The sequence below is a fragment of the Danio rerio genome, chromosome 23 (genome assembly GCF_052040795.2).
Source record: "Danio rerio strain M-AB ecotype USA chromosome 23, GRCz13ab, whole genome shotgun sequence".
In the NCBI taxonomy this organism is placed as follows: domain Eukaryota; kingdom Metazoa; phylum Chordata; class Actinopteri; order Cypriniformes; family Danionidae; genus Danio; species Danio rerio.
Window position 1 is genome coordinate 23739905 of NC_141043.1, and position 24288 is coordinate 23764192.

Sequence of the window (24288 nt, forward strand, 5' to 3'; positions counted from 1 at the left end):
TAGGCGACAAGACTTTTGTCAGGTAGTGTATAGCTAGACTTTTATGTAGTATTAGTCCATGTTAGTAAGAGTGAATTTCTGTTGTACTACATCCACCTGCATGTTTACTATCATGTAATCAGTATTGTCAGTTGGGGCACTTCATTTCCATTCACAAATCCTCCGCTGTAGCCTTATGGGATGCATATTTCAGTATTCTGTCAGAAGTAATAGGTCATCAGGGAAATCTACTGTAACCAACCCTTTTATGAATACTAAGATACTACTCGACTCAAATAATGTTTTTTGAAAGTTTAATATAGGGACATTTACTTTTGGCATATTTGAATACAGGACAGAAGTAGGCATTTATTTCTTATTAAATTATTACCTTATTATAAGTACATTTGTAATATAATATTGACTTTACAAGATAAAGTTTACAAATATTACGATAAATATAAAAATTATACACAAAACCACTACAAGAGAAATTACACATTTTGATGGTACAGTAGCTTTATCTTCAGGACACAAATGAAGATCTTTTTATTCAAATCTGAGAGATTTTTTAAATTCAATTCACCTTTACACTAAGTTTATAGTAAATTGAAACTGTCAGTCCAGTTTTCAAAGTTAAAGTTCAGTTCAGTTCAGTTCAGTGGGGTTTAGTTTTCACTGCTGAGAGTCACTGAAGAGCAAATCCATCGATGCCCAGCTCCACAAGTCTCGAACCAAGCAAGCGAGGAACAAACTTCACCAATTGACGAAAGTGAAGGAAAAAAAACCTAGAGAGAAACCAGGCTCTGTTGGGCATGACCACTTCTCCTCTGCCCAAACTTCCTGTGCAGAGCTGCAGTCTAGGCACGTGGGGCTGGAGAAAGCTGGATGTCCATCGTGGGGAAGCTGCAGGTGGGAGAGGTCACTGGCTAGTGTACAGACTAGCCCTTCACGATCAACGCGAAAACTTGTCTGTCACTGAGGTCTTACAGGAATCAGTCTCATGCTCTCCACTCCTCCATGACTACCACAGCAACTGCTCAGCATACGGCCTGGTCCAGGATTATGGAAACCTCGGGAATAATAAAAACAGACTAACAGAAGCGTAGATGCCGTTCAAACTATAATGTCTTTAGAGAAGTGTTCCCGGCTCCGGTTGCCCTAAATAATGCAGATCAACAATCTTTTAGAGCATTTGAATTTTTTTGTGTTTTATTTGTATGCTAATGCAAAGAGATGCGTCTTTAATCTAGTTTTAAACTGACAGAGTGTCTGCTTCCTGAACTGTGCTAGGAAGGCTGTTCCAGAGTTTAGGTGCCAGAGAAAGACGGTAGATCTTTCTAGGTGTAGAGACAGATCTACCACCTTCAGTTGATTTTGATGTTCTGGGAATAATCCATTGTCCAGAATTTCACTAAAAGTCTGTTCAGCTAAAACTCCAATGCTTCAAAATATTGATAAGAAGATATAAAAAAAAGAACAACATGAATAAAGCAGTTGAATTGAATTTTGTTCTAACATACTTGCTTGATACATGTGAACCAATGAGGTTCATTCTTATGTGTCACGTGGTATAACAGCTTCAGCAAGAACCAATGAGGTTTGTCCTCATGTCAAGGGTTTTTTGTTGAGCTTCTTTCTATATTTGGATTTAAATAAAAGCCAACATTAAACTTTCAATCTTAGTAAATCATGTCTCTTTAGACTTCATCATTTATTTTTAAGGTGTCGAGTTTTGCTTGATATGACTAAATGGAGGGATAGAAATCTCTCTGATTTACCTAAAAATACCTTCATTTATGAAGATGAAACAAAGTCTAAAAGGATTGAATGATATTATGGTGAGTAAATGATGGCAGATTTTTCATTCCCCTAACGAGATTCAGCATTTGTGACCTCACAGTTTTCGCTAATAAAGGGTAAGAACTATATTTTACTTCTTTAAACATACAAACTGACATATTTTAAATTCATTTCAGTCATTTTCATCAAATGTCTCTCAACTTTAGTTTAATAAAGGGACTGTGAGTAGTGTGTAGCGTCTCCTCTCAGTGTCAAAGCTGTTCTTAAGCAAAGGCGAAGACGGCTAATTATAGAAGGTTAGGTTAGGAAAGATTAGCCGTGATTAAAGGCCGTTCATAGACACAGCGACAGGACAGACAGGTGAACGGCAGGTGCGATGAGACCACAGTAAAACTGAAACGCTTGATGTTTGGATAGACACACTGGCGCTCACTGACCATCAATCTGACAGTTACTGCAGACCAAACTGGGGTTTTAAGGGTGAGTACACGAATATTTATCCCTTACATTAATGAATCGTGCTTTGATTATATAACAGTGCAGTTGGTGTATTGATGATCACTTTTAAAACCACGGTTTTAGAACAAATACCATAATTTCTAGATGAATTAATAGGGTTAGTGTAACTACATTTTGGTTTTCTGTTTCTGTTGGCTGTTGTTAACTTTTTCGCTAGACAAATGATTATACCCAGTGCTTAATTTGTAACTGAATAATTACAGGAACAAAACCAGGAAATAAAAATTACCGTGATCAATGTCCATCAAACAATTTCAGTTTTCCTGTAACATGACCTCATTAAACAGTGACAATGCAAAAAAAGAGCACTTTTAATATTTTTTTAATTAAAAAAGAGTCTTTTAATATTTTGTGCCATATAACGTTATAGGTCAGTCATGGTTAATAAAATCATGTAGTTACAAACATAAAACGTATGAACGATCCTCAGTTCATTTCACTATTATGTGCAAAGTGCAAAAATAATAATTAAATGACAGTCTAATCTTCAAGACAAGCCCGCAGTCACCTCTTCTGTCATGTTTTCTGGCTGACTTGAGATTGTTTTGCTTCTGTCTCCCATTATCCTGATCCAGGGGTACAGTTACATCTTCTTGAGATCTCTTTTGATCAGCCGTTGTTTTAAATAATGAAAATATATTTGACTGCCTCTTTACCATTTTGAAAATACAAATATTATTAAGGTTTGGCCACGATGCCGTTATTTATTTTCGCTGCTCACTGCGCGCCAAACAATAATCACCAACCAATGTGAGTGATTGTAAACATAAGAAAGCCAATTGGCTAAAAATATTGTTTAGGGCCGTCATGTGTGTGTGCGCACTTAATCCACACAGACTTGTCTTGCTTCATTCACTTTCTCTCTCTCTTTCACACACACACACACATTTTCCAAGACAAGATCTGATGTTTCCGAGACAAGATTTACTGTTTTAAAGCTTTATATTCCCTAAAAATACAAACACATATTCATATGAAGCATTTTCTGTATTAATTGCTTTATTTGTGTGTTACCTTTTATATTGCACAGCTTTGTACAGTGTTTTATCTAATCAATTAATTAATTTACAACATATAGTCAAGCAAATTATCATTTTTTTATGATCACTTTCGTATAATCATTTTAAATTTCACAAATATTAATTAACTGAACACAGATTTAGGCAAATTATGACTCTGTAAGCTTAATTAAATAACAAATTCAGCAAATTATCACTTTCTATACTCGATTTAAAAACACTTTTCTCCAGTAATAGGGTGTATGTGGAAGTATGCTAAAGGAAAGCAGTGAACTGTATGCCATTACAAAATCAGCGTGTTTAAGGTCTGTTTTCTTCAAAAATCAGCGAACTCCAAAATAAAGCAGGTCTCAGATTATACAAGAAGCACTGCATTAATGTCTTTCGAACTACCCGAACCCCCTCCTGGCTATGGGCCTGTCAAAGCATTTTAAAGCAGTTTGTATGCCTTTTTGAGCTGAGTTAATTTACTACTTTTTAAATGCCTGTATTGACAATGAAAAGTCAAGATCTAACGGTTGCACACCTGTCATATTGTCAAACAATGCGACCATAATAAAATATTAATGCTCCAGTGCATTCTAGCAAAAGCAGTGATTTTCATTGATCTCATTTTTGTGACAATGTGACAAACAGTAAAGTCGTTTTTACCGTTGCTCGTTTCGTTCACAGGTTCATTGGCGGGCTTGCGCGGCAATGCCAAGAGCTGAATCCACCTCAATGGACAACTCGTGTCAGGCCCTGTACCGCACCCTAGTCACTCAAAATGGCCTTCAGCCAGAAAACGTGGACATTTCCCAATCTGTACTGTACACGTCCATCATGGGACTGCTGCTGGTGACTGATAAAGAGGTGAGACTCAATCTGTCTGGCGCATCACATTAATGGGATATAAATTATATATAAGCCTCCCCTGTCAACTCATATGCTGGAAGCAAAAGGCTTAGCTTGTCCACTGAGCGAATGAATAATTAATTGTAAAAACTGCATGTGTTTTGGCACCTGTGTGAGGCCTTTTCTGCTTCTCCGGTGAGTTAAGTATATCTGGTCTTAACCTTGGTGTCATACGTGAAAGTGTCTCCCTCATATAATTGGATCACAGGCCTATAAATGGATGCTCAGTCACTGCAGGAGGGCAGTAAATGGCAAAGCTGACAGCGTTTGTGATGTAATTGAGCAAGAAACTGACAGTGATTTGCTGTCACATTTGTTGTTTCTACAGAGAGAGCTGCAGCTGGGGAACGGACAAGTTGGATTGAGGAATGTGGAAAATACTGTATGTTCTCATTCACAAATTTATCTGTAATGGTCATGTTTGAGCCCCCCATTTAAAAAAAAAAAAAGTATTTTAATTGTGTATTTTTGTTTGTAGTGTTTCCTTAATGCCATTGTGCAGTGTCTGTCTCACACTCGTAGTCTTCGGGATTATTGTCTGATGAGAGCCTACGTTCAAGACAAACACTCCAACCAGGAGCCTGTGCTTATGGATGGTAGGCATACTTCTGCATCCATTTAAACATTCATTGTTTGGGTTTTCTGAGTTAAAAATGGCAACTAAAGAGTTATTGTAGTTAACTAAAACCTTAAATCAGGGGTCACCAACATGGAGGATCACATGTGTTGCCCGCAGGCCTGTTCTAAAATTAGCTCACCATAGCACCACTTACCAATAAGCTTCATCTAATATAGAAGTAATCATTTAAAAATGTAAATATTTGCAGAGATATATAAAAATAAGTTGCACATTGATGCATTAAATACAGGAAATACCTACCCTGTTAAATCATTGTTGATAACTTTCGTGAGAATCATTAACATGATCAGTGTCTTCACATGGATGAATATCATTAATTATTACCAAAAACATGAAGTATAATTAAAAGTAAATTGAGCAAATTTGTTATTTGAGAAGTGTTTATCAAACTGGTAGCCCTCCACATTAATCGGTACCCAAGAAGTAGCTCTCAGTTTCATAAAGGTTGGTGACCCCTGCCTTAAATGTTAAACAAAGTTATTTTATTTCAATCAGCAAAATTTGTATTACCTGAAATACATGTAAACTAAAATACAACGAAATAGAATATATAATAAACTTATTTTTAAAGAAAGTGTTTTTACTTAGATTAGTTTACAAATAAGACTTTCTAATATATATTTAACTTAGTGTATTAAAATAAGTAAAATAAAACTATCTAAATATATAAAAAATATATAAACAATGCGCCACAGTGGCGCAGTGGTTTCCCCCACAGTCAAAAGACGTGCGCTACAGTTGAATTGAGTAGACTAAATTGTCCGTACTGTATGCGTGTGAATGAGAGTGGTTGGGTGTTTCCTAGTGATGGGCTGTGGCTGGAAGGGCATCCGCTGCGAAAAAAAATGTACTGGGTTATACCTCTGTTGCTGCCCCTGCTTATTAAAAGGACTAAGCTAAAAAGAAAATGACAGAATGAATATATACAGATATGGCTGCTAAGAATGCGTGTTTCTTCACGCGCAGTCACAAGCAGTACTGCAGTACTAAACCAAAAGTACAATAAATACTTTTTTTTTAAATACTAAAAATTTCTGTACTTCATGCAACAGCCACCAGGTGGCGCAAGGAACAACCGCTTTTCCATTGACTCTAGAGCCGGTGCCAGGATGTCATAACTGAGGGGGGCGTTTTTTTATCCCATATGGGGGCACTGAGACCTGACTGATTTTGGTCTCTCTGGTTCCTTTCATTTAGGCTATTTATTCACTTATTACTTTGCATTACTGCCTAAGTTGCTGAGTTAAGGCAGTAATATACTTTTTATAGTAACAATAATAAGCACAGTTTCGCTATTACTGATTATAATGAAAGGATACAGTTACATGAATGAAGACGCATCATTGCTTCAGCGCCAAACGAGTGCTTTAAATCATATTTTATTCTCCCTTTTTCTTTCTGTCTTATTTCAAATAAAATAAATGTTTAAAGTTGTAGGTAAAGACGTCAAACTATGCCCACACATCCAAGCTAACCCATTATTAATAATTAAGGTAAATAAATACAGTGAAATCAGCATAACCGAGTCATCATGCTTCATTACCCAACCATTATCAGTGTTAGGAAAAAGTTAAATGTTACAGTCTAGCCAATTTTTTAAGTAGCTAAATGTGTTACTTAGTTACATTTTGAAGCATTAGTGTAGCAAAAACAGTCTGTCTATACCTAAAAAAAATAAAATAAAAAAAAATAAAGAAACTCACAGTTATTACAGTGAAAAATTGTTACATTTTGGCATGGATAACATGCAACTCAAAAGGCTATATAACTTTTATTATAGTTTTAAAGGTAAAAATCGTCCTTTCATTTATTTATTTAGCCTATTTTACCAACTTGTTTTCAGGTTAGATTTTCAATTTTAGGGCCATGAACTTACAAGTCAAAATTAAACCGATATGCTTCTTTAGCCATTAAAATAGGCCTACAGTACTTTACAAAAATGTATACAAGTTTATAGTATTAAAGTTAATAAATATTTAAACTAAAGAAGAAAAAATTAAAATTATTGAACATTTTTTTTAATCTAAATTTGTATATTTTTAAGCAATTTTATATAATTTTAATGAAATTATTAAAACAGATTGCATTGACACTAAAACAACACTGAATAGCACCGATTATGTATTCAGCTTTAGTTTATTATTTTATCTAATTTAATTCTTTTAAAATCAAACATCTCTTCTATTCCTCAGCAACACTTTTGCCTGATTTTTGTTAATGACTTTCTGCAGAATTCTCAAAAGTTTTGGCTGGCCTATGGGAATGTGATGCTGGAGAAACCACAGTGAATCCTGGGAAATTTTATCGTGTCTTTAAAGAGTCTGTGCCTTACTTCAGTGGCTATAGGTTAGTTCAATATCCGCCAGTGTTATACTATTCACACAATAATGACAATTTGCAACGTTTCCTCATTTGTAAGTTGCTCTCGATAAAGAAATCAGCTAAAAAGCTATCATAACTGACAGAATTTTTATTCATGAATGATATATTTCTACTATATCTACTCTAGATACTCTAACTGTTATATCCTGTAATCAGATACAGACCTCGGCATAATTGAGTATACTCCATTTTGAAAATGAATATTTGTATCAATTTCTCAGTGAATATAGACAATGCATTTTGGTGCATTTAAACAAAACAGATTTATTAAACAAATATATTTATTGAAATAATATTTTATTCACCATTTAAAAATAGAAAGTTAAAACAAAATTTCAACAAAATTTTTCAATTTTTTTGCTTCTCTTGATTTTTTCCTCTTTTTTAAAATTTGTTTTTAATATTTTTCTATAATATAAATTTGGGTGTACTGGTTTTTGGACTGTTATTGTAAGTTATTTTGTAAGTTGTTTGGCTTTGACTAATCTAATGTATATGCAAATATAATATTGCAAATCTTCCTACTAAAATTATGAATTTAAAAGATAGATTTCTGAGGGGTGTGCTTATATATGCTGAGCACTGTACTTTCCATCATGTCTTTCTCTTACAGTCAGCAAGATGCTCAGGAGTTCTTGCGGTTCCTTCTGGACAGGCTCCATACAGAAATAAACCGTCGTCCATCCAAACGTCCGGCAGTCATCGAAAGGAAGGAACCGGCATACACACGATTCAGGTAAATTACTCCATCAAGCGACCGATCCTGATTAGACGAACAATCTGAGCTGGATTCATTCAGATCCATTCTTAAATCACTCGTTTTCGCCTGCAGGATTTCAGAAGAGGCCTTTGCGATGTGGCAGAGGCATCTGGACAGGGATGACAGTAAAATTGTTGGTGAGTAGCACTACTGAATTGGTTAAACAAATACCGGTTCGGGTTTACCTCTTTATTTGCTTATATGAATCTATAAGCGCCATCTGGAGGATCTTCAAAGAACATCACTCTAAGTTACCTCATCACTGCATTCAACAGTAAAACTGACTAAATATTTCATTCATAGCTAAATAAACTGTTATTCAATTTTACTAAAACTAAAAAATCAATCAACTATTAATATAAACTACAAGAGTATTTCAGTGAAAGTAAAATAAAACATCTAAAACATTTCTGTTTATATGTGTGGGGGTAAAGCTGCTTGATATGTTTTGTAATATGTTTTACCCTATATTATTATATGTTATTATTACCCATATATTATTTTATTTTATAATAATTATGGTTGCTTGAGAAAGCCAACATACTGTTATACTATAAACATAAAAAAAAAAAACAATTCATACTAGCAACATGCTAATTCATACTAAATGCTAACAACATGCTTGTTTATACTAAAAACATGCTAGCAACATGTTAATTCATACTAGAACCATGCTAACAACATTAATTTAAGCTAAAAACATGTTAGCAACATGCTAATACATACTAGAACCATGGTAATTTATGCTAACAACTGTCTAGCAACCACTCAGTACACCTCAGCAACCACCTGACACCTTAGTATCCACTCATAACACCTAACCCTAACCCTAATAATCACATAACATCCGCCTAGCAATATCTTAGCAACCACCTAGAACACCCTAGCAACAGCCCAGTAACACCTTAGCAACCAATCAGACCTAAGTAATGCTTTCGCAACCACCTAACCAGAACACCCGAGCAACCACCTAGCAGCATCTTAACAACCACATGAAACATTTTACCAACGCCTTAGCAACTACTCAGAACAGAAAACTCAGTACTTTAGCAATGACTTGGTAACCGCCTAGCAACCACTCAGAATACCCTATCAACCACCTAGCAACACCCTAGCAACTGCCTAGCAACACCTTAACCAGTCAAACCTTAGCAACCATTCAGAATACCTTAACCTTTCAGACTAGGCTTTCTTAAGCCACTATAAAGTTTGTCTATGAATTTCACTTTTCTCGTTAATTTTTATACCTTAATGCAGGTGTGTCCAAACTCGGTCCTGGAGGGCTGGTGTCCTGCATATTTTAGTTCCAACCTCAATTAAACACACCCGGACCACTAATCAAGCTCTTTCTAGGTATACTGGAAATGAAAAGTCAGGTGTATTGAAGGACATTGGAGCTAAACTATGCAGGACACTGGCCCTCCAGGACCAAGTTTGGACACCCCTGCTTTAATGAGTCATTTAAAAACAATCAAAAATGAAGCGGCTAAAATAAAGCAATCAACATTTGTAGTTCAACATATTGCTTATTGAACACATAAATTTGAAAAGTTTTAGACCCTGTTGAAAAAAATACTTGCTGTTTTGATTGGAAACATTTTTCTTCTTCTTCTTCTTCTTCTTCTTCTTCTTCTTCATCTTTTACTTCTGTTAAAATAGTCATATATTGAAATATTGATAATAAAACCCAGACCTCCTGTTGCTCAAATATCTTTGCTGTTCTGTCACAGATTTGTTCTCTGGTCAGCTGCGAAGTTCCCTGCACTGTTCAGTCTGTTCCCATTACTCCAACACATTTGATGTGTTTTGTGACCTGTCACTCCCCATCCCAAAGGTAACACTCTCAGGCCCTGTGCTCACCTTCTGCTGTTTTCTGGACAGTCTGTCATTCGTGTGTGTGTGTGTGTGTGTGTGTGTGTATGTAGCAGAAAAGTGATTACGGCCGAGCTGTCACACTGAGAGAATGTCTAGACCTCTTTTCACAAGAGGAAAAACTCGATAAAGAAAACTCACCGGTAAGTGAACAACAGCATATCCAGTTAGCTTGCATTTTAAATAGACATATAAGGATAATTTACTTTAATAATAGTAACCATAACAAATAATAATAACTATATTAGCATCCATACCAATGCAGAGTAGCATTTGATTTATTATAAATACATCACACTCATCTGCTGCTTTAAATTCCTAAACTTGTTCAAGTTTGCTAGAGGATTCTGATTGTCAGCACACTGTTGTCATTAGAGTACATTAGTACATTAGAGGTGTGATATTTATACTGTAAGTTGTGTTTTAACAATGTAAAAGCTGACATCTACTATTTTAAATGTAGAATATTTCAAAATTGATATATTTATTATTATTATTTATTCCTTTTTCTTCGGCTTAGCCCCTTTATTAATCAGGGGTCGCCATAGCGGAATGAACCACCAACTTATCCAGCACATGTTTTACACAGTAAATGCCCTTCCAGCTGCAGCCCAGTACTGGGAAACATCCATACACACTCATTCACACACATACACTATGGCCAATTTAGCTTATTCAATTCTCCAATACCACATGTTTTTGTACTGTGGGGGAAACCGGAGCGCCCAGAAGAAACCCACGCCAACACGGGGAGAACATGCAAACTCCACACAGAAATTGTTATTATTATCATCATCATCCTCATCATTGTTATAGCTATAATTCCTGGTGTGAAAGTGTTATTACGTTGATACTCATGGATTTGTATGTCTTCTAGATGTGTGAGCGGTGTAACCGTCGCACCGAAAGCACAAAACGACTGACCATCCAAAGATTCCCCAGAGTCCTGGTAATACGTATCCTTTTTAATCAGTCAGTACTGAGCTAATCAGTTAATGATCATGTGATATGTGTGGGGTGTAAAGAAAGCATATGGTCATGTGACCAAGTATATTGTGAAAAATGCTGGGTTCCACACAATTCCTTCATGTTGTCCAAACAAAAATTTATTTAACTTAATCTTTTTTTTTTTTTTTTTACAATTTTAGGTGGATTAAACATAATACAATTAATTTGTCCCTAAAAATGTAAGAATTGTGTTGCTTCAGACCAAACCCATTTTCTCAATGATCTCCATTTGCCAAGTATATCAGGAATTGATAAAAAAAAAAAAATTAATTGGGTTGGTGGGGATAGGGTCACTTGGCGATTTACCAAAATCAAATTCATTTTATTAAACTATTAGAATTACCATATCTTACCCATAACCTACTGAAGAACAACATTGTAGTTAACAGTAACATTGTTAACATGTAAATAATTAACATAAAAAAACGACATGCCAATAAAAAGCCATCAGCCTTTCGAAAAAAAAACATTTGCAACACTGGAGTGATTACGTTATATTAAAGACACAGCAATCACATGCAGCAGATTGATTTTATGGCACTAGGTTAAACTTTCTGACACCTTTACAGGACTCGGGACATGGAGGATGGTCTCCGAGTGGCGTTCTCCAAAATGAAACTATAAATAGACTTGAGGCTATTAGTTTGTGTGCACCGTTGTTTGCAAGGCTTATATGTTTATAACTACCTCACAGAATATTGGGGGGTTGTGAGTCATTGGCATTGTTATTTTGGGGGTCGCGGGCTGCAAAGTTTGGGAACCCCTGCATTATGTAACTTAACTGGTTATCCCAGACTTGAATCGGTTCGCCATGTCTAGGTTCTCAATCTCTAAAAGCACAGTGCCGGTCTCTTTCCCCCTGACGGCTTTGGATTTGGGGCCGTTTGGACCTGTTGACTGTGGTGAGTGGAAATATACAGCCATGCGATGAAGTTTGAATAGGGTCATGTTTTGAAGGTTCATTTAGCATGGCTGACTGCTTTCTTTCAGGTCCAGTGCTGTACGATCTGTATGCAGTGTGCAATCATTCAGGCACTGTAAATATGGGTCACTACACGGCTGCATGTCGAGAGGAGGAGGGCTGGTGCTTCTATAATGACTCATGGTGAATGCAGCTTTTATTCTGACCTTTTATGTGCAAAGAAACAATGGAATTTAAAGGGCACAATATACTCCCAAGAGAAATTTGCTCCTGTTGGAGGTATTATTGAAAAAAAAAATATATATATATATTTGATCATTTATTTTTATTAATATTTTATAGTCTATTTAACTCTTGTGTAACCTTATGGACATTTTTGTCTTTTATTTATTATTTTTTGGGTGATCGTTTTGGCTGTTTAATGCAGACAGCATAATTTTACATAATATTACACCCTCATAAACCTATTTATCTAGGAACAAAAAGTAATTAAATATTTATACATAATATATATAATATATATTACAAAAAATATCCCTATTAAAACCCATTCAACTGATTTTGTCATCCCAGTGCCATTTAAGCAATAACTCAAATCTTGTAATATGTATAATATGTAATATTATGGCATATTTTCCCAGGTTTAGCCCTTGAAGAAAAATTAATTATTTTTAATATTATCCACTTTTGAAAACTGAAGGCCAAAATAATTAAAACTCTATAAATGTAATATAGTGGATGTGTTGGTATGAATACGAGTGTGGTGTAATTTGGTAATTATATACTGAGAAATGTTTATAATATTTGATTATGAATATAATTGAGAGGTGTTTTTCTTATTTGACACTGCATAAACAATAATAAAAACTAGAACCTAGAGTTTGTTAATGAACTTAAATGTTGGCTTAAGAAAGGCAACGGGACTGCGCTAGGACTGGAAATGGCAGTTAGCGGGAAGCACAGCGGTTTCTATGCAGTTGCTAAAATGTTTATGGTATTGCTTGGTGGTTGCTAAACAGTTGCTGAATGGCAACGCTCATGTACAGTACATCTTTAATCAAATGCTAATACTTTGTAGGAATTTCTTGCATTTACAGTTCGATAATCATTAACAGTAATCATTATTAGCACTTAGCTTATCATTGTTACCATGCATAGTACACAGGAAGTCCCATTTGCTAGCATGAGTCAAACGAGTCAATACCCAGGTCCCTACGATGTTCAGATGTAGAGATATTGCTGTTTTTTAAATGGTTGCTATGGACAATTGACAGGTTAGGGATGATACATCAAAGCTACTTGCCAATATGAGTGATATAAATCAACCCAGAAAATATAATGCTTAAGTGCGAAAGGGATACATGCAAAAATGGGTTGCCATATCAGGAAAAATATGGAGTACATAGCTTGCCATATTTTGAGAAAAAAATGCTCAAATTTTTTTTCATTGGAAAACCTTAAGTCTGATAAACCTGAAAAGATATGGCAACAAAATCTAATGCAGAGCACAGCTTTTGGCCAAAGTTGGGGTTGTATAATTTTTTTGTATGGCCGGATTATTAAAATGTAATATTTAAAAAAAAAAATTATTCAGAGATGATAAATCTGAGTGGAGGAGATATAGCAACAATCATAAATGCAGAAGGCACATTTTGACCAAATTTGGGCTTTGTAGCATAAACAGCCTAGGAGGAGATACGTTTGTTTTCGAGGACAGAGTAGTAGAACAGTATGTTGGCTTTCTCAAAAACTATTAATCCTATTAGCATTAGAAGACATAGCAACATTTTTACATGCAGGTTTAAAGTGACAAAGCTTTCAAATGCATGCACATTTTATTTAAATTTATTTACATTTTATTTATTTTTAATGCTAGAGCAACATGTCTTGGCTGTAAAGACTCCTCTACTAGAAAGGGGGTGGGAAAAACAAGCTAATTTGCATTTAAAGACACACAAAAACTCTGTATTTTTATTTACACCCAAACAGAAGATCTTACAGCATGGTCTAGTAATGAACAGTGCGGTATATTGAGCTGAAACTTCACATGCAGATTCTGAGGACACTCAGAACTTAACTTGTAAAAAAGATATTGTAATGCATAGGACAGAAGTCAATGTTTCAGCATGATTGTTCTGTTTCCTCCACAGTGTTGATGCAATTTCAGAGGAGAAGCTTCAGTCCAATCAGGCGTATGTGCTCTTCTATGAGCTCAAGAGCTGCAATATTTCCCGAAAATGAGAGAAGATAATAGGTTGTTTTTAATGTCATTTCATTCACTGTAAAATGTTCAATTATATAATTTTTACTTCTTTCTGCAATGTACTTTTGAAAATTTGTTCTTTTAGATAAAAATGTTGTAAAATGGTGTAGATGTGTATAGATTTGTTTCAAATTCTTTATTTTTGCAGTAATTTCCATGCATTTTTTTAATCTCTGATAAAAAAATCTGAATGTTGCTGCAATGTGGGGAAATATGGCTAAGTAAACAAGAGAATTGATACAGTTGATGGATCATATAATACATTTGTCTGACTGTGTGAGTATACACATACTGTATGAGGACCTCCATCATATTAAAAATACTGTGCCATAAATGAACTTCTTAGTTAAACCTAATCTTGTTTGATTGTATATAATATAGTTTTTCATGTTATTTAAATGGACTCTTTAGTCATTGGATATATGTATATAAATCATTTTAATGTTTGTCTTAGATTAAACTGAAAATTATTATTAGGAAATATTTTGCTGCTGTCCATCTATATTATAACACTTAAATAAACAAATATTTTCAACATCCAACTCTAGTTTGCTTACTTTAATCACTGCATTAAAGAAACATGGCCTTTTACAGTCCGGGGGTTTTCAGTTTTTGAGTTGTTGGTTGATTAAGAATTATTTTCATAATTCTAATTATGAATTTAAAGCAGACCTGGATTCCACATTATATATAACATGCCCGTAGCCAGGGGGGGTTCGCGTGGTTCGAACGAACCACCACCCACGGCCAAAAAATCCATAATTTGTCCTTTTAGTTATTTTATGTAATTTATATTATATTATATGTTTATTATATAATTAATATAATTATATTTATATTTAATATATATTGTAATTAAGTGTCATTTTAAATAACTGGCCCATGGAGCCTCAAAGCCGTGAGTCACGGGACATAACCCAATGAGTGGTCATATTTAAATGTTTCATGCGACATCCATACCAAAGAGCTTAGAACTATGCTCTTTGTCCATACAGAGTAATGCTAAGAGGCGAAAAGAGAAGAGAGGCAGAAAAGGTAGGCAGCGGCGTCATTATCGCAAAATATTGAAGATATGTTCAAAAAGACTGCCAAACAGGGTAAGGTTAAAGTTATGTACTTCCTAACAGATGAAAATATGTCCCTATCCATGAGGTTCTAGGCTAAAGGTGTACTCTCACTATGTACAGTTGCCTTGAACCGGGCTAAAGCACGCTTGTCCCCCTCCCGTCTCCCCCGACGGCCTGCACTCACATTACATTGGGGCCTGGGCAAGCTTCATCGATGATGCGCTGGTCAGTAGCGCTCTCACTCAGCACAGTGGGGATTTCTTCAGTTATATTGTCGTTTATGTCAATTGAGATGCGGTGACACGCAGTCAAATATTTCTAAATATTCTAAATATTTCCACTTTTGACGTTCATAAACAATCATAAAGTCCTCAAGCTAAATTCATATAAATAAATTAAATAATGACCTAGAGAAAATCTGACCTGCGCCTGAAACACCTGTAGGTGCACTTTTACAGCCACAATTCTATTAAAAACATGTTTACTTTAAGCATAAAACATGTTCTAACTCTTCAGGCCTTTAGCCAGGGGGGTTCGGAAGACCCACCCCTCACTGACAAAGGTCCAGAATTTGTCCTATACATGAGCTCATTTGTCCTATTTTGACTGTTATGCCATCATAAGTAATGAAAATAATCAATCGAAAAAGGCTTTAAGACCAAACGTCCTCTGTTGCTTCGGTGGGACTATAATCTGATGTAAGAGAAGTCTTCTTTCACTACTGTTTTGTTTTTAAACAGAGAAACCATTTTACAGGTAACTTTTTTCTAAATCTTGGACCTTATTTCTGAAAAAAATGAGCAATAAAAAGGCGTGAAGCACCAAAAGCTGAGCATATTAAATTAATTTGAATATTATTTGGCTGTTGTTGATATCCAGGAATTTTCAAATGTACTTTTTTTACCAAAGAGACTAGAAAAATTCCGAAGAATTCATTATAATTGTTTTATTATTGTTCTTCTTCTTCTTCTTCTTCTTCTTCTTCTTATTATTATTATTATTATTATGTTTTAATAATTTTTTTATTAAAATGGCCAAATCGTGACTAAGGACAGTTAAATGTGCTGGCCAATTTGTTTTTTGTCTAATAAATGATAGTAGGCAAGAGTTTTTTTTAACTTTAAAACTTTAGCTGATTGCTATTTTTTTCTTAATGATATATGATGTAATACATTTGTATTTTAAAAATTTGTCTTGTTTAAAAAAAAAATTATTGCAATTTTTTAAGAAATATTTTAATACATCAAAAAGTGTGGTCATGATGACATCTGACTAGTTAAAAAAAAAAAACACTAAAATGCAGTATTTATATTTCATAGTTAACTAGAAACTGAGGCAAATAAATGCAAAAAGGTCCACTTTTTGAGAAAAAAAGAACCACCCCTTTCACCAGGCTGGCTACGGGTCTGATGTAATATGTTGGTAGGTTTGATGAACGAATATTTTTCTTAAGGTTTGTTAACATTTCAAAATTTTAAATAAGTATACTTTAAACAGTTTCTATCACAAAATGACAATTTGTTAAAAATATATATTAAAAAATTGAACTGACATCATGGCTTTTTAAATTTTATTGAACTTTAAATGTATTTACGTTTTAAATGTATTTTAATGTATTTTTTTAATGTAAGAAATGTCATCAGTAGTTTGCAGAACCAATTTCTTATTCTAATTCATACCTGCAAATGGTAAATTAAGTGAAATATAGAATTTTCAAAGTAGTTTTTTATTTTTTTATTTAGTTCAATTAATATAAATGTTTGAAATATATACTCACCAATTATACAGTAAACACAATTGTTAAATAGTATTACGACTTACTCATAAAGGGATGAAAATCATCTTTTGGGAGCTGTTTGTACAGAACTGTGTGTAGGTAAAGTGTGTCCACACTCCACAGTTATGTTAAGTCTCTCTTATTTAATTTCCTGAAGTTAAAATAGGATCCAAATCCCTCCCATTTTGAGTCCCACCGCAAAGGGGCATAAGAGTGAGGTTTCCCCGCCAAATTGACAGCCCTGTCTTAACATGTCTCCATAGTAACACAAAAAATCATATCCACATAACAGGAAACAAAGCAACTGTGATTAAAAGATCTTTTGAGCCCTCTGTGATCATCAATCATCTTGATCAAGATCAAGAATGATCAAGAATGAGTTTTACAATTATAAAAGAAGACGCATCAATCCCGGTTTGTGGACATTAAATCAGGTTTATTTTACATTAACATAACGGATGTCCATACAGCTATACAGCAGTCAATATTAACGTGTATCCTGTCACATTTGCCATGCAAAAACAGCGCTAAGTTAAACACTTGTTCTGTGTGTATGTGTGTCCACTGTGTGTGAACTTTGTAATGTAGTTGTGTGCAAGCCATCATTGCAACTCCACGACAAATACATCAAATAATCATTGGGAATGTTCTTATTGTAGTATTACTAAAGACCTGTCTTTTCATGTCTGTCACTGTGCTGTTTATCTGACACAGCCAAGGCGGAGACTGAGGCACACTCAGACAAGCACAAGGGAACGGTGAGCGGGGAAAACTAGCAATAAAGACACAGGCAACAAAAACAGCTACATGGTTGTTCAAATCCAATATTCTGAAAGGTATAATAAATAATCTGATGTGGGTTATGAGCTGAAACTTTACAGACACATTCTGGAGACTCAAAAGAGTTATCTTAAATCTTGAAAAAGGGGTAAAATATGTGCCCTTAAATATTTTATATTTAAATATATACTCAAAACAGGTGACGCAGTGGTGCAGTACGTAGTGCTGTTGCCTCACAGCAAGAAGGTCGCTGGTCCGAACCTCGGCTTTGTCAGTTGGCGTTTCTGTGTGGAGGTTTCATGTTCTCGCTGTGTTCGCATGGGTTTCCCCCGGTTGCTCCAGTTTCCCCCAAAGTCCAAAGACATGCAGCACAGGTGAATTGGGTAGGCTAAATTGTCTGTAGCGTTTGAGTGTAAACGAGTGTGTGTGGATGTTTACCAGAGATGGTTTGCGGCTGTAAGGCCATCCGCTGCGTAAAACGTGTTTTTACAACATGTGTTGGCGGTTCATTCCGCTATGGCGACCCCGGATTAATAAAGGGAGTAAGATGAAAAGAAAACGAATGAATGAATGAATGAATGAATATACTCAAAACAAGTAACTATTTTCCCCAAGTTTGTATTTTCAGCATCATTCCAGCGTCACATGATACTGCAGAAATCCCTAATCTATGCTGATTTGGTGCTGAATAATTAATGCTGCATATAGAAAAATGAAGAAATACAAGCAACTACCAGTAGCTCCTTGATTATTTTGATAGCAAACACTGCCATCTGCTGGTCTGAAATGAAACACGAATTTCTCAATGACGCCTTTTTTTCTCTCTTTCTCTCCCCCTCTAATCCACGTTGGTTTAACCCGTTGCCTAGGCGCTCGGTCCAAGCTGTAACTAACTAGCAGCTGCAACAATACAGTGGGTAGGCCTCAGGAGAGACGACACTACGATGTGGCATCAATATTTACAAGCAGACAGCCACTATTAACTATTCCATGGCGATTTTGAATAACAGTCACGATCGTTATTTGTTTTATTTTTAACAGCCGCCTGGAGAACATGTGGAGAGGCTCGTGCTAATAACTTACCTGCGACCTAGCCCGTTAGCCAAAGTTAGCGGACTCAGACTCTGCAAGGGTTTAAAAACTTTTTATGCGGCACTAAAAAACGAGGAAAATTATATATAAACTACTATTACACTCGTGACGGCGGAAAATGACCGAATAACGTTACGAAAGCGAAACGGATTAATGACGGATGATGGATTATGCAGAAGATCATGTGCAGGCAGTTGTATTCTTAATAACGTTAGTAAGTTTCAAAGTTGCGTTCATTTAATGGCATGTTACGCTAATTAGCACATTCAGTAATGTTCTAAGTTTTCATTTTATTTTTTTACAATGAAGTGATGATTAGGTCAGATACTATCATGGGCGGAGGCAAATGCTGGAAACCACTATCTAAACTTTGCTGCCATAAACACTCTTGGCTAATTTGCAAGTGATGCCCGGACTACAGTTCTGCTGTACACGGCCATGGAAAAAAGAGAGGTATGATGTCGTCATTTTTGTAGCTATCAAAAGGATATGAGCATGAAAGGTTAGATAGCTGAGGCCATGTATGGCACAGATGGTGTCAAACTAAAACTTGACACTTGTTGCTGTAGATGAGGGTCGTAGTAGTAAAATCCTCAGTAACAACATGTGGTAACAACATATTATACGTCAGGTGATGTAATTTGTATTTTTAAACAATATATTTAATTAAATACCTTGTGACAATTATTGCTAGCCTTCATGAAGTTGAATGTATGCTACTTTTCGTTTATTTAAAAAATCTATTATTGACCATTGGAATAGAAAAGTTACACACGTTGTTGTATATTGGAGCTGAGTATGTATTGAGCACCTATAAACGTCAAAAATATTTTTAGATATTTGTCTTGTAATATTTAGCATTTTTAATAATGTTTTTTTTAGTTAAAAATAAATATGTAGGTTTCACATGTTTGGGATATTTTTAAACTGTCAAGATTTATGTATTTAAAAGGAAATTATTTAAATTCTATTGATTCCAATAATTGGAACTTGTGATTTGCATATGATTTTTTCATACAAAAATCTTTTTACACAATAAATATTCATTGACATTAATAATAAGGTACTGTTTAAATTTAATATGGTTTTAGTTTTAAATATTAATACTCGATAACTTGATTAAAACTTCATGACTGTTCATATTAGGGCTGCACGATATTATAGAAATCAGACATTGCTATTTTTGTATTTCTGTGATATACAGTTGAAGTCAGAATTATTAGCCCTTCTAAGCCCTACCCGTTTATTTTTTCACCCCAATTTCTGTTAAACAGAGAGAAGTTTCTTTCAACACATTTCTCAACATAATGGTTTTAATAACTCATTTTAATAACTGCTTTATTTTATCTTTGCCATGATGACAGTATATAATATGTTACTAGATATTTTTCAAGACGCTTCTATATCCCTATTTGGAAACAATGTCTTAATTTTCAGTCGCTTGTCATAATTTTGTAAGGGAACAAATCATGCTTGAAACCTAATATGCAAATATAAGAGTGAAATAAACAGTGCTTTATGGTTTTCAGCGTATAGTCAAATCATAATCAGGTACAGAAATCAAAATAAAAGCCAAATCTAATAAAAACACTGCAAAGAGTTTTTGTTTAAACAGTTCAGTAAAATTATTCTCTTAAATATTGTGTCTGAATGCTCTTGGTGCTTAAAATATGGTCAAATTATAAACTTTTACTCTATTAAGGTTCAACTCTGCAGCAACTAAACAAATGTCATGTGTTTTTAACTGTGGCTATATAATTCCAATATAATAATAATAATTATAATGATTATAATTATATATACACAGTTGGAAGTCAGAATAATTAGTCCCCCTTTGAATTTTTTTTAAATCTTTTTTTAAATATTTCCCGAAGGATGTTCAACAGAGCAAGGAAATTTTTACAGCATGTCTGATAATATTTTTTTCTTTTGGAAAAGTCGTATTTGTGTTATTTTGGCTAGAGGTAAATTCTTTTTTAATTTTTTAAAATCCATTTTAAGGTCAAAATTATAAGCCTTTTTAAGCTATATATTTTTTTTCCCGACAGTCTACAAAACAAACCGTCGTTATACAATGACTTGCCTAATTACCCTACCCTGCCTAGTTAACCTAATTAACCTAGCTAGGCCTTTAAATGTCACTTTAAGCTGTATAGACGTGTCTTGAAAATATCTAGTCAAATATTATGTACTGTCATCATGGTAAAGATAAAATAAATCAGTTATTAGAAATGAGTTATTAAAACTATTATGTTTAGAAATGTGTTTGTAAAAAAATTCTCTCTGTTAAACAGAAACTGGGGAAAAATTGACAGGGAGGCTAATAATTCAGGTGGGCTAATAATTCTGAATTCAACTGTTTATAATTCTATACAATACCTACTCAACATTGCAGTTCCTGCGATGTGACTATTGTAAATGTGCACATTGTGATAACGAAAAGATATATTGTGCTGCCCAAGTTCATATTTTAGACAATTCTTTTTCTTTCTTCTTTTTTTTTTTTTTTTAATAATACACATACACATTATCTGACTGAGAATTGACTGAGAAAATTTAGAAATGCTCCTAAATGGGAAATTCTTATCCAAACTAAGAAATTCTGAATTGACCGAAAACTGAAATTGAATATGAAATGTAATAATTGGGTCAGGAATTTGTGTCCCAGCCCCCTTGCTGAGAATACAAATGCAATATTTTAATTAATATTGTGATAATGTAAAAATAAAATGCTATATTGTACATTTTGACCTGTTAAAGTGTTTAGAGGCCTCCTATTTAACAACAATGGGTTAATGATACAGTAGAGTGAGATACTAAGCTCTTTCTTTAAAAATGCTTCACACCAAGTAATTAGACACACAGTTGACAGGCTGACAGAATGTTGAAGACAGTATCAGGTAACCCAGGCCTCATTCAGACTCTTCAAGAAAAATAAAACTAAAAGTTTTGTTTGGTCCAAAGGAAAAGGAGCAGGACGAGCTCAGCGTCCGCTTACAGAGGGATGGCGTGTCCCCTGAGGCCTCAGGAGAGGAGCGCGAGCGGCACCTGTGGGTTTTGCTCCAGCACAGTGAGAGCAGCCTGAGCACAGCCACTGAGGACCTGCAGACTTTACGCACACAGCAGGCCAGCGAGATGAGAGAGGTGAGCAGCAGATGGCAGAGCGTACATCCACGTGAAGGAATAGCTAATCATGCTCCCACTCATTTAGATCGTAACATGATGACACTTCATCAAAACAGTGTTGTTCTGTGTCTAATGCCTTTATGATGTTTTTTTAAAGGTGGAAAATTATGTGGAGCATATTCGAAACATGCTGGAGGAGCGAGAGTCTCTTACAGCTGAGTATGAACGCGACAATGAAAAACTCCGTTCTGAGCTTGCGCTAATGAAACACCAACAGGGTAAGTGTTTTTATATGGATTTCTAACATATTGTAAGCACTGTTTTGAGCCTTTGTGTGTTTGAATAGAATACCGCTCTTATGTCTGTATTATGCATACTTCTGGAGTGTGCACTACATTGTATAGACATTTTGTGGACATGTAGAACTCATAGATAGCGATTACTTCACACAACAATTAGCTCTTTCGAAGCATTTGAAATACCACATGCTAGGGACACCTGCTGGTCAAAACTGTAAATGCAACAAACTCAGAAAAGTGTGCATTAAAATTAGCTTTTTCAAACACAGCTCAAAGGTTAATATGAAAGTATGATCTATCAAATGCATTTACCTTTTCATCTAATACCAGTAAATGTCTGCTTAATATAGTTTTTTGTACAATTTCAAGGCTTGTGTTGTTCCATTGTGCTCAACAGGACAACAAGAGACTATTAACTAATATTAGTCCTATTTGTTTTAAAAATGTCTTATAAAATGCATACAAACTCATAAAAGTGATCCAAGATCAAGTAAAAACTATTCCACTTGTTCAGTGATTCACCACTGGGGACAATCTGAGTGAAATCAAATAATTCACATGAATTTTGAAGCATTATCCAAGAATTATCATCATTAATTCTGAATTAGTACACCCAGATTAATATGTTTGGGAAAAATATTAAATGCAATTTTAATCGACAGGAAAAATCAAGAGAAACATAAAATAAATATAAAATTTTATTTGAATGCATATAACTGTTTTATAAAAAGAAGAAAAAAAAAATATATATAGATATACAGTAGTATACAGAAGTCAGAATTATTAGCCCCCCTTTGAATTTTCGTTTAATTTTTAAATATTTCCCAAATGATGTTTAACAGAGCAAGGAAGTTTTCACAGTATGTCTGCTAATATTTTTTTTTCTTCTGGAGAAAGTCTTATTTGTTTTATTTCAACTAAAATAAAAGCAGTTTTTAATAAAAAAAAAAAAAAACATTTTGAGGTCGAGATTATTAGCCCCTTTAAGCTAAATAATTTTTAATAGTCTCCAGAAGAAACCATCATTTTACAATGACTTGCCTAATTACCCTATCCTGCCTAGTTAACCTGATTAACCTTGTTAAGACTTTAAATGTCACTTTAAGCTGCATAGAAGTGTCTTCAAAAATATCTAGTCAAATATTATTTACTGTCATCATGGCAAAGATAAAATAAATCAGTTATTAGAAATTAATTATTAAAACTATTATGTAGGGAGGCTAATAATTCAGGGCGGCTTATAATTCTGAATTCAACTATTTATATTCATTTATTCATTCATTTTCTTTTCGGCTCAGTCCCTTTATTTATCCAGGGTCACCACAGTGGAATGAACCGCCAACTTATCCAGCACGTTTTTACGCAGCGGATGCCCTTCAAGCTGCTACCCATCTCTGAGAAGATAGATAGATAGATAGATAGATAGAAAGATAGATATTTTCAGTTGAAATCATGTTTATTTTTGTTTAATGGAGAGAAGATTTTTTTCTAATAATTTTGACCTTATAATAGTTTTTAAAACCATTATACCAAAAAAAATTAAACGCTTTTATTGTAGCAGAAATAAAACAACTAAGACTTTTTCCAGAAAAAAAATATTGTCATACTGTAAAAGTTTCCTTGCTCTGCACTGTTAAACATCCTTTGTGAAATATAAAAAAAAAAAAAAAGAAAATTTAAAGAGGGGCTAATAATTCTGGCTTCAACTATATATATATAGCCCTAAGTCGTGCTGTTTGTGTCAGACTCTCAGTGTAAAGAGGTGGTGGAGATGCTGGAACAGGAGGGTCTAGCAGAGATCAGCCAGAGCAGTGCCAGTGAGCAGGTGGCGTATCTGCTGGTGGAGAGAGCTACTCTACTGGAGAGACTGGAGGCTGCTGAAAGAAAGCTGGACACTCAGACCCTTACTGGAAACCTCAGAGAAGTCCATCTACAGGTACTATGACTATGATGAGGAGTACCATCTAATATAAATGATAGCATTTCTGAAAGTTCACCAGCAGACCTCTTTTTTACATGTAATCATTTAGCAGATGCTTTTATTAAATTAACAAATGAACACAATACAAAATTATCAAACTATCAC

General features: G+C 34.5%; 2 protein-coding genes and 1 long non-coding RNA gene across 25 annotated transcripts in view; 2 read left to right on the forward strand and 1 right to left on the reverse strand.

Moving 5' to 3' along the window:
• Positions 1-24288, reverse strand: part of LOC147838189 (uncharacterized) — a 129220-nt gene that overhangs the window by 64091 nt on the left and 40841 nt on the right. The gene's annotated exons all lie outside the window — the stretch shown is intronic.
• usp21 (ubiquitin specific peptidase 21) lies at positions 1564-14603 on the forward strand. 4 transcript variants are annotated; one of them, XM_087306971.1, is made up of 14 exons: positions 1567-1898; positions 2012-2262; positions 3993-4172; positions 4543-4596; positions 4693-4810; positions 7086-7200; positions 7850-7972; positions 8069-8133; positions 9727-9830; positions 9925-10011; positions 10746-10824; positions 11671-11778; positions 11867-11981; positions 13949-14603. In XM_087306971.1, the coding sequence occupies exons 3-14, from the start codon at positions 4017-4019 to the stop codon at positions 14037-14039; spliced, it is 1215 nt and encodes a 404-aa protein (XP_087163097.1). In that variant the 5' UTR covers positions 1567-1898; positions 2012-2262; positions 3993-4016; the 3' UTR covers positions 14040-14603. The 4 variants fall into 4 exon arrangements, with proteins under 4 accessions (XP_087163096.1, XP_087163097.1, XP_087163098.1 ...); XM_087306970.1 differs by having other exon boundaries at positions 1564-2262; positions 9922-10011; XM_087306972.1 differs by lacking the exons at positions 1567-1898; positions 7086-7200 and having other exon boundaries at positions 2072-2262; positions 9922-10011.
• The window catches only part of ccdc30 (coiled-coil domain containing 30), a 37355-nt gene continuing 31632 nt past the window's right edge, over positions 18566-24288 (forward strand). For 10 of the 19 annotated variants that reach the window (XM_087306904.2, XM_087306906.2, XM_087306908.2 and 7 more), the window contains exons 1-5: positions 18566-18987; positions 19087-19230; positions 21742-21921; positions 22061-22181; positions 23948-24138. In XM_087306904.2, the coding sequence (XP_087163030.1) occupies positions 19216-19230; positions 21742-21921; positions 22061-22181; positions 23948-24138 (507 nt within the window). In that variant the 5' untranslated portion in view covers positions 18566-18987; positions 19087-19215. Of the gene's footprint in view, positions 18992-19086; positions 19231-21741; positions 21922-22060; positions 22182-23947; positions 24139-24288 lie in introns of all 19 variants that reach the window. The other 9 variants (XM_087306905.2, XM_087306916.2, XM_087306907.2 and 6 more) reach the window with 1 other exon arrangement.

What these genes read in the sequence shown, in the direction of transcription:
- usp21 (XM_087306970.1), top strand. Translation starts at nt 4,017, where the DNA reads ATGCCAAGAGCTGAATCCACCTCAATGGACAACTCGTGTCAGGCCCTG. An exon ending in TGCTGGTGACTGATAAAGAG is followed by an intron (nt 4,173 to 4,542) that starts GTGAGACTCAAT and finishes TTGTTTCTACAG; the next exon opens with AGAGAGCTGCAGCTGGGGAA. An exon ending in TGTCACTCCCCATCCCAAAG is followed by an intron (nt 9,831 to 9,921) that starts GTAACACTCTCA and finishes GTGTGTATGTAG; the next exon opens with CAGAAAAGTGATTACGGCCG.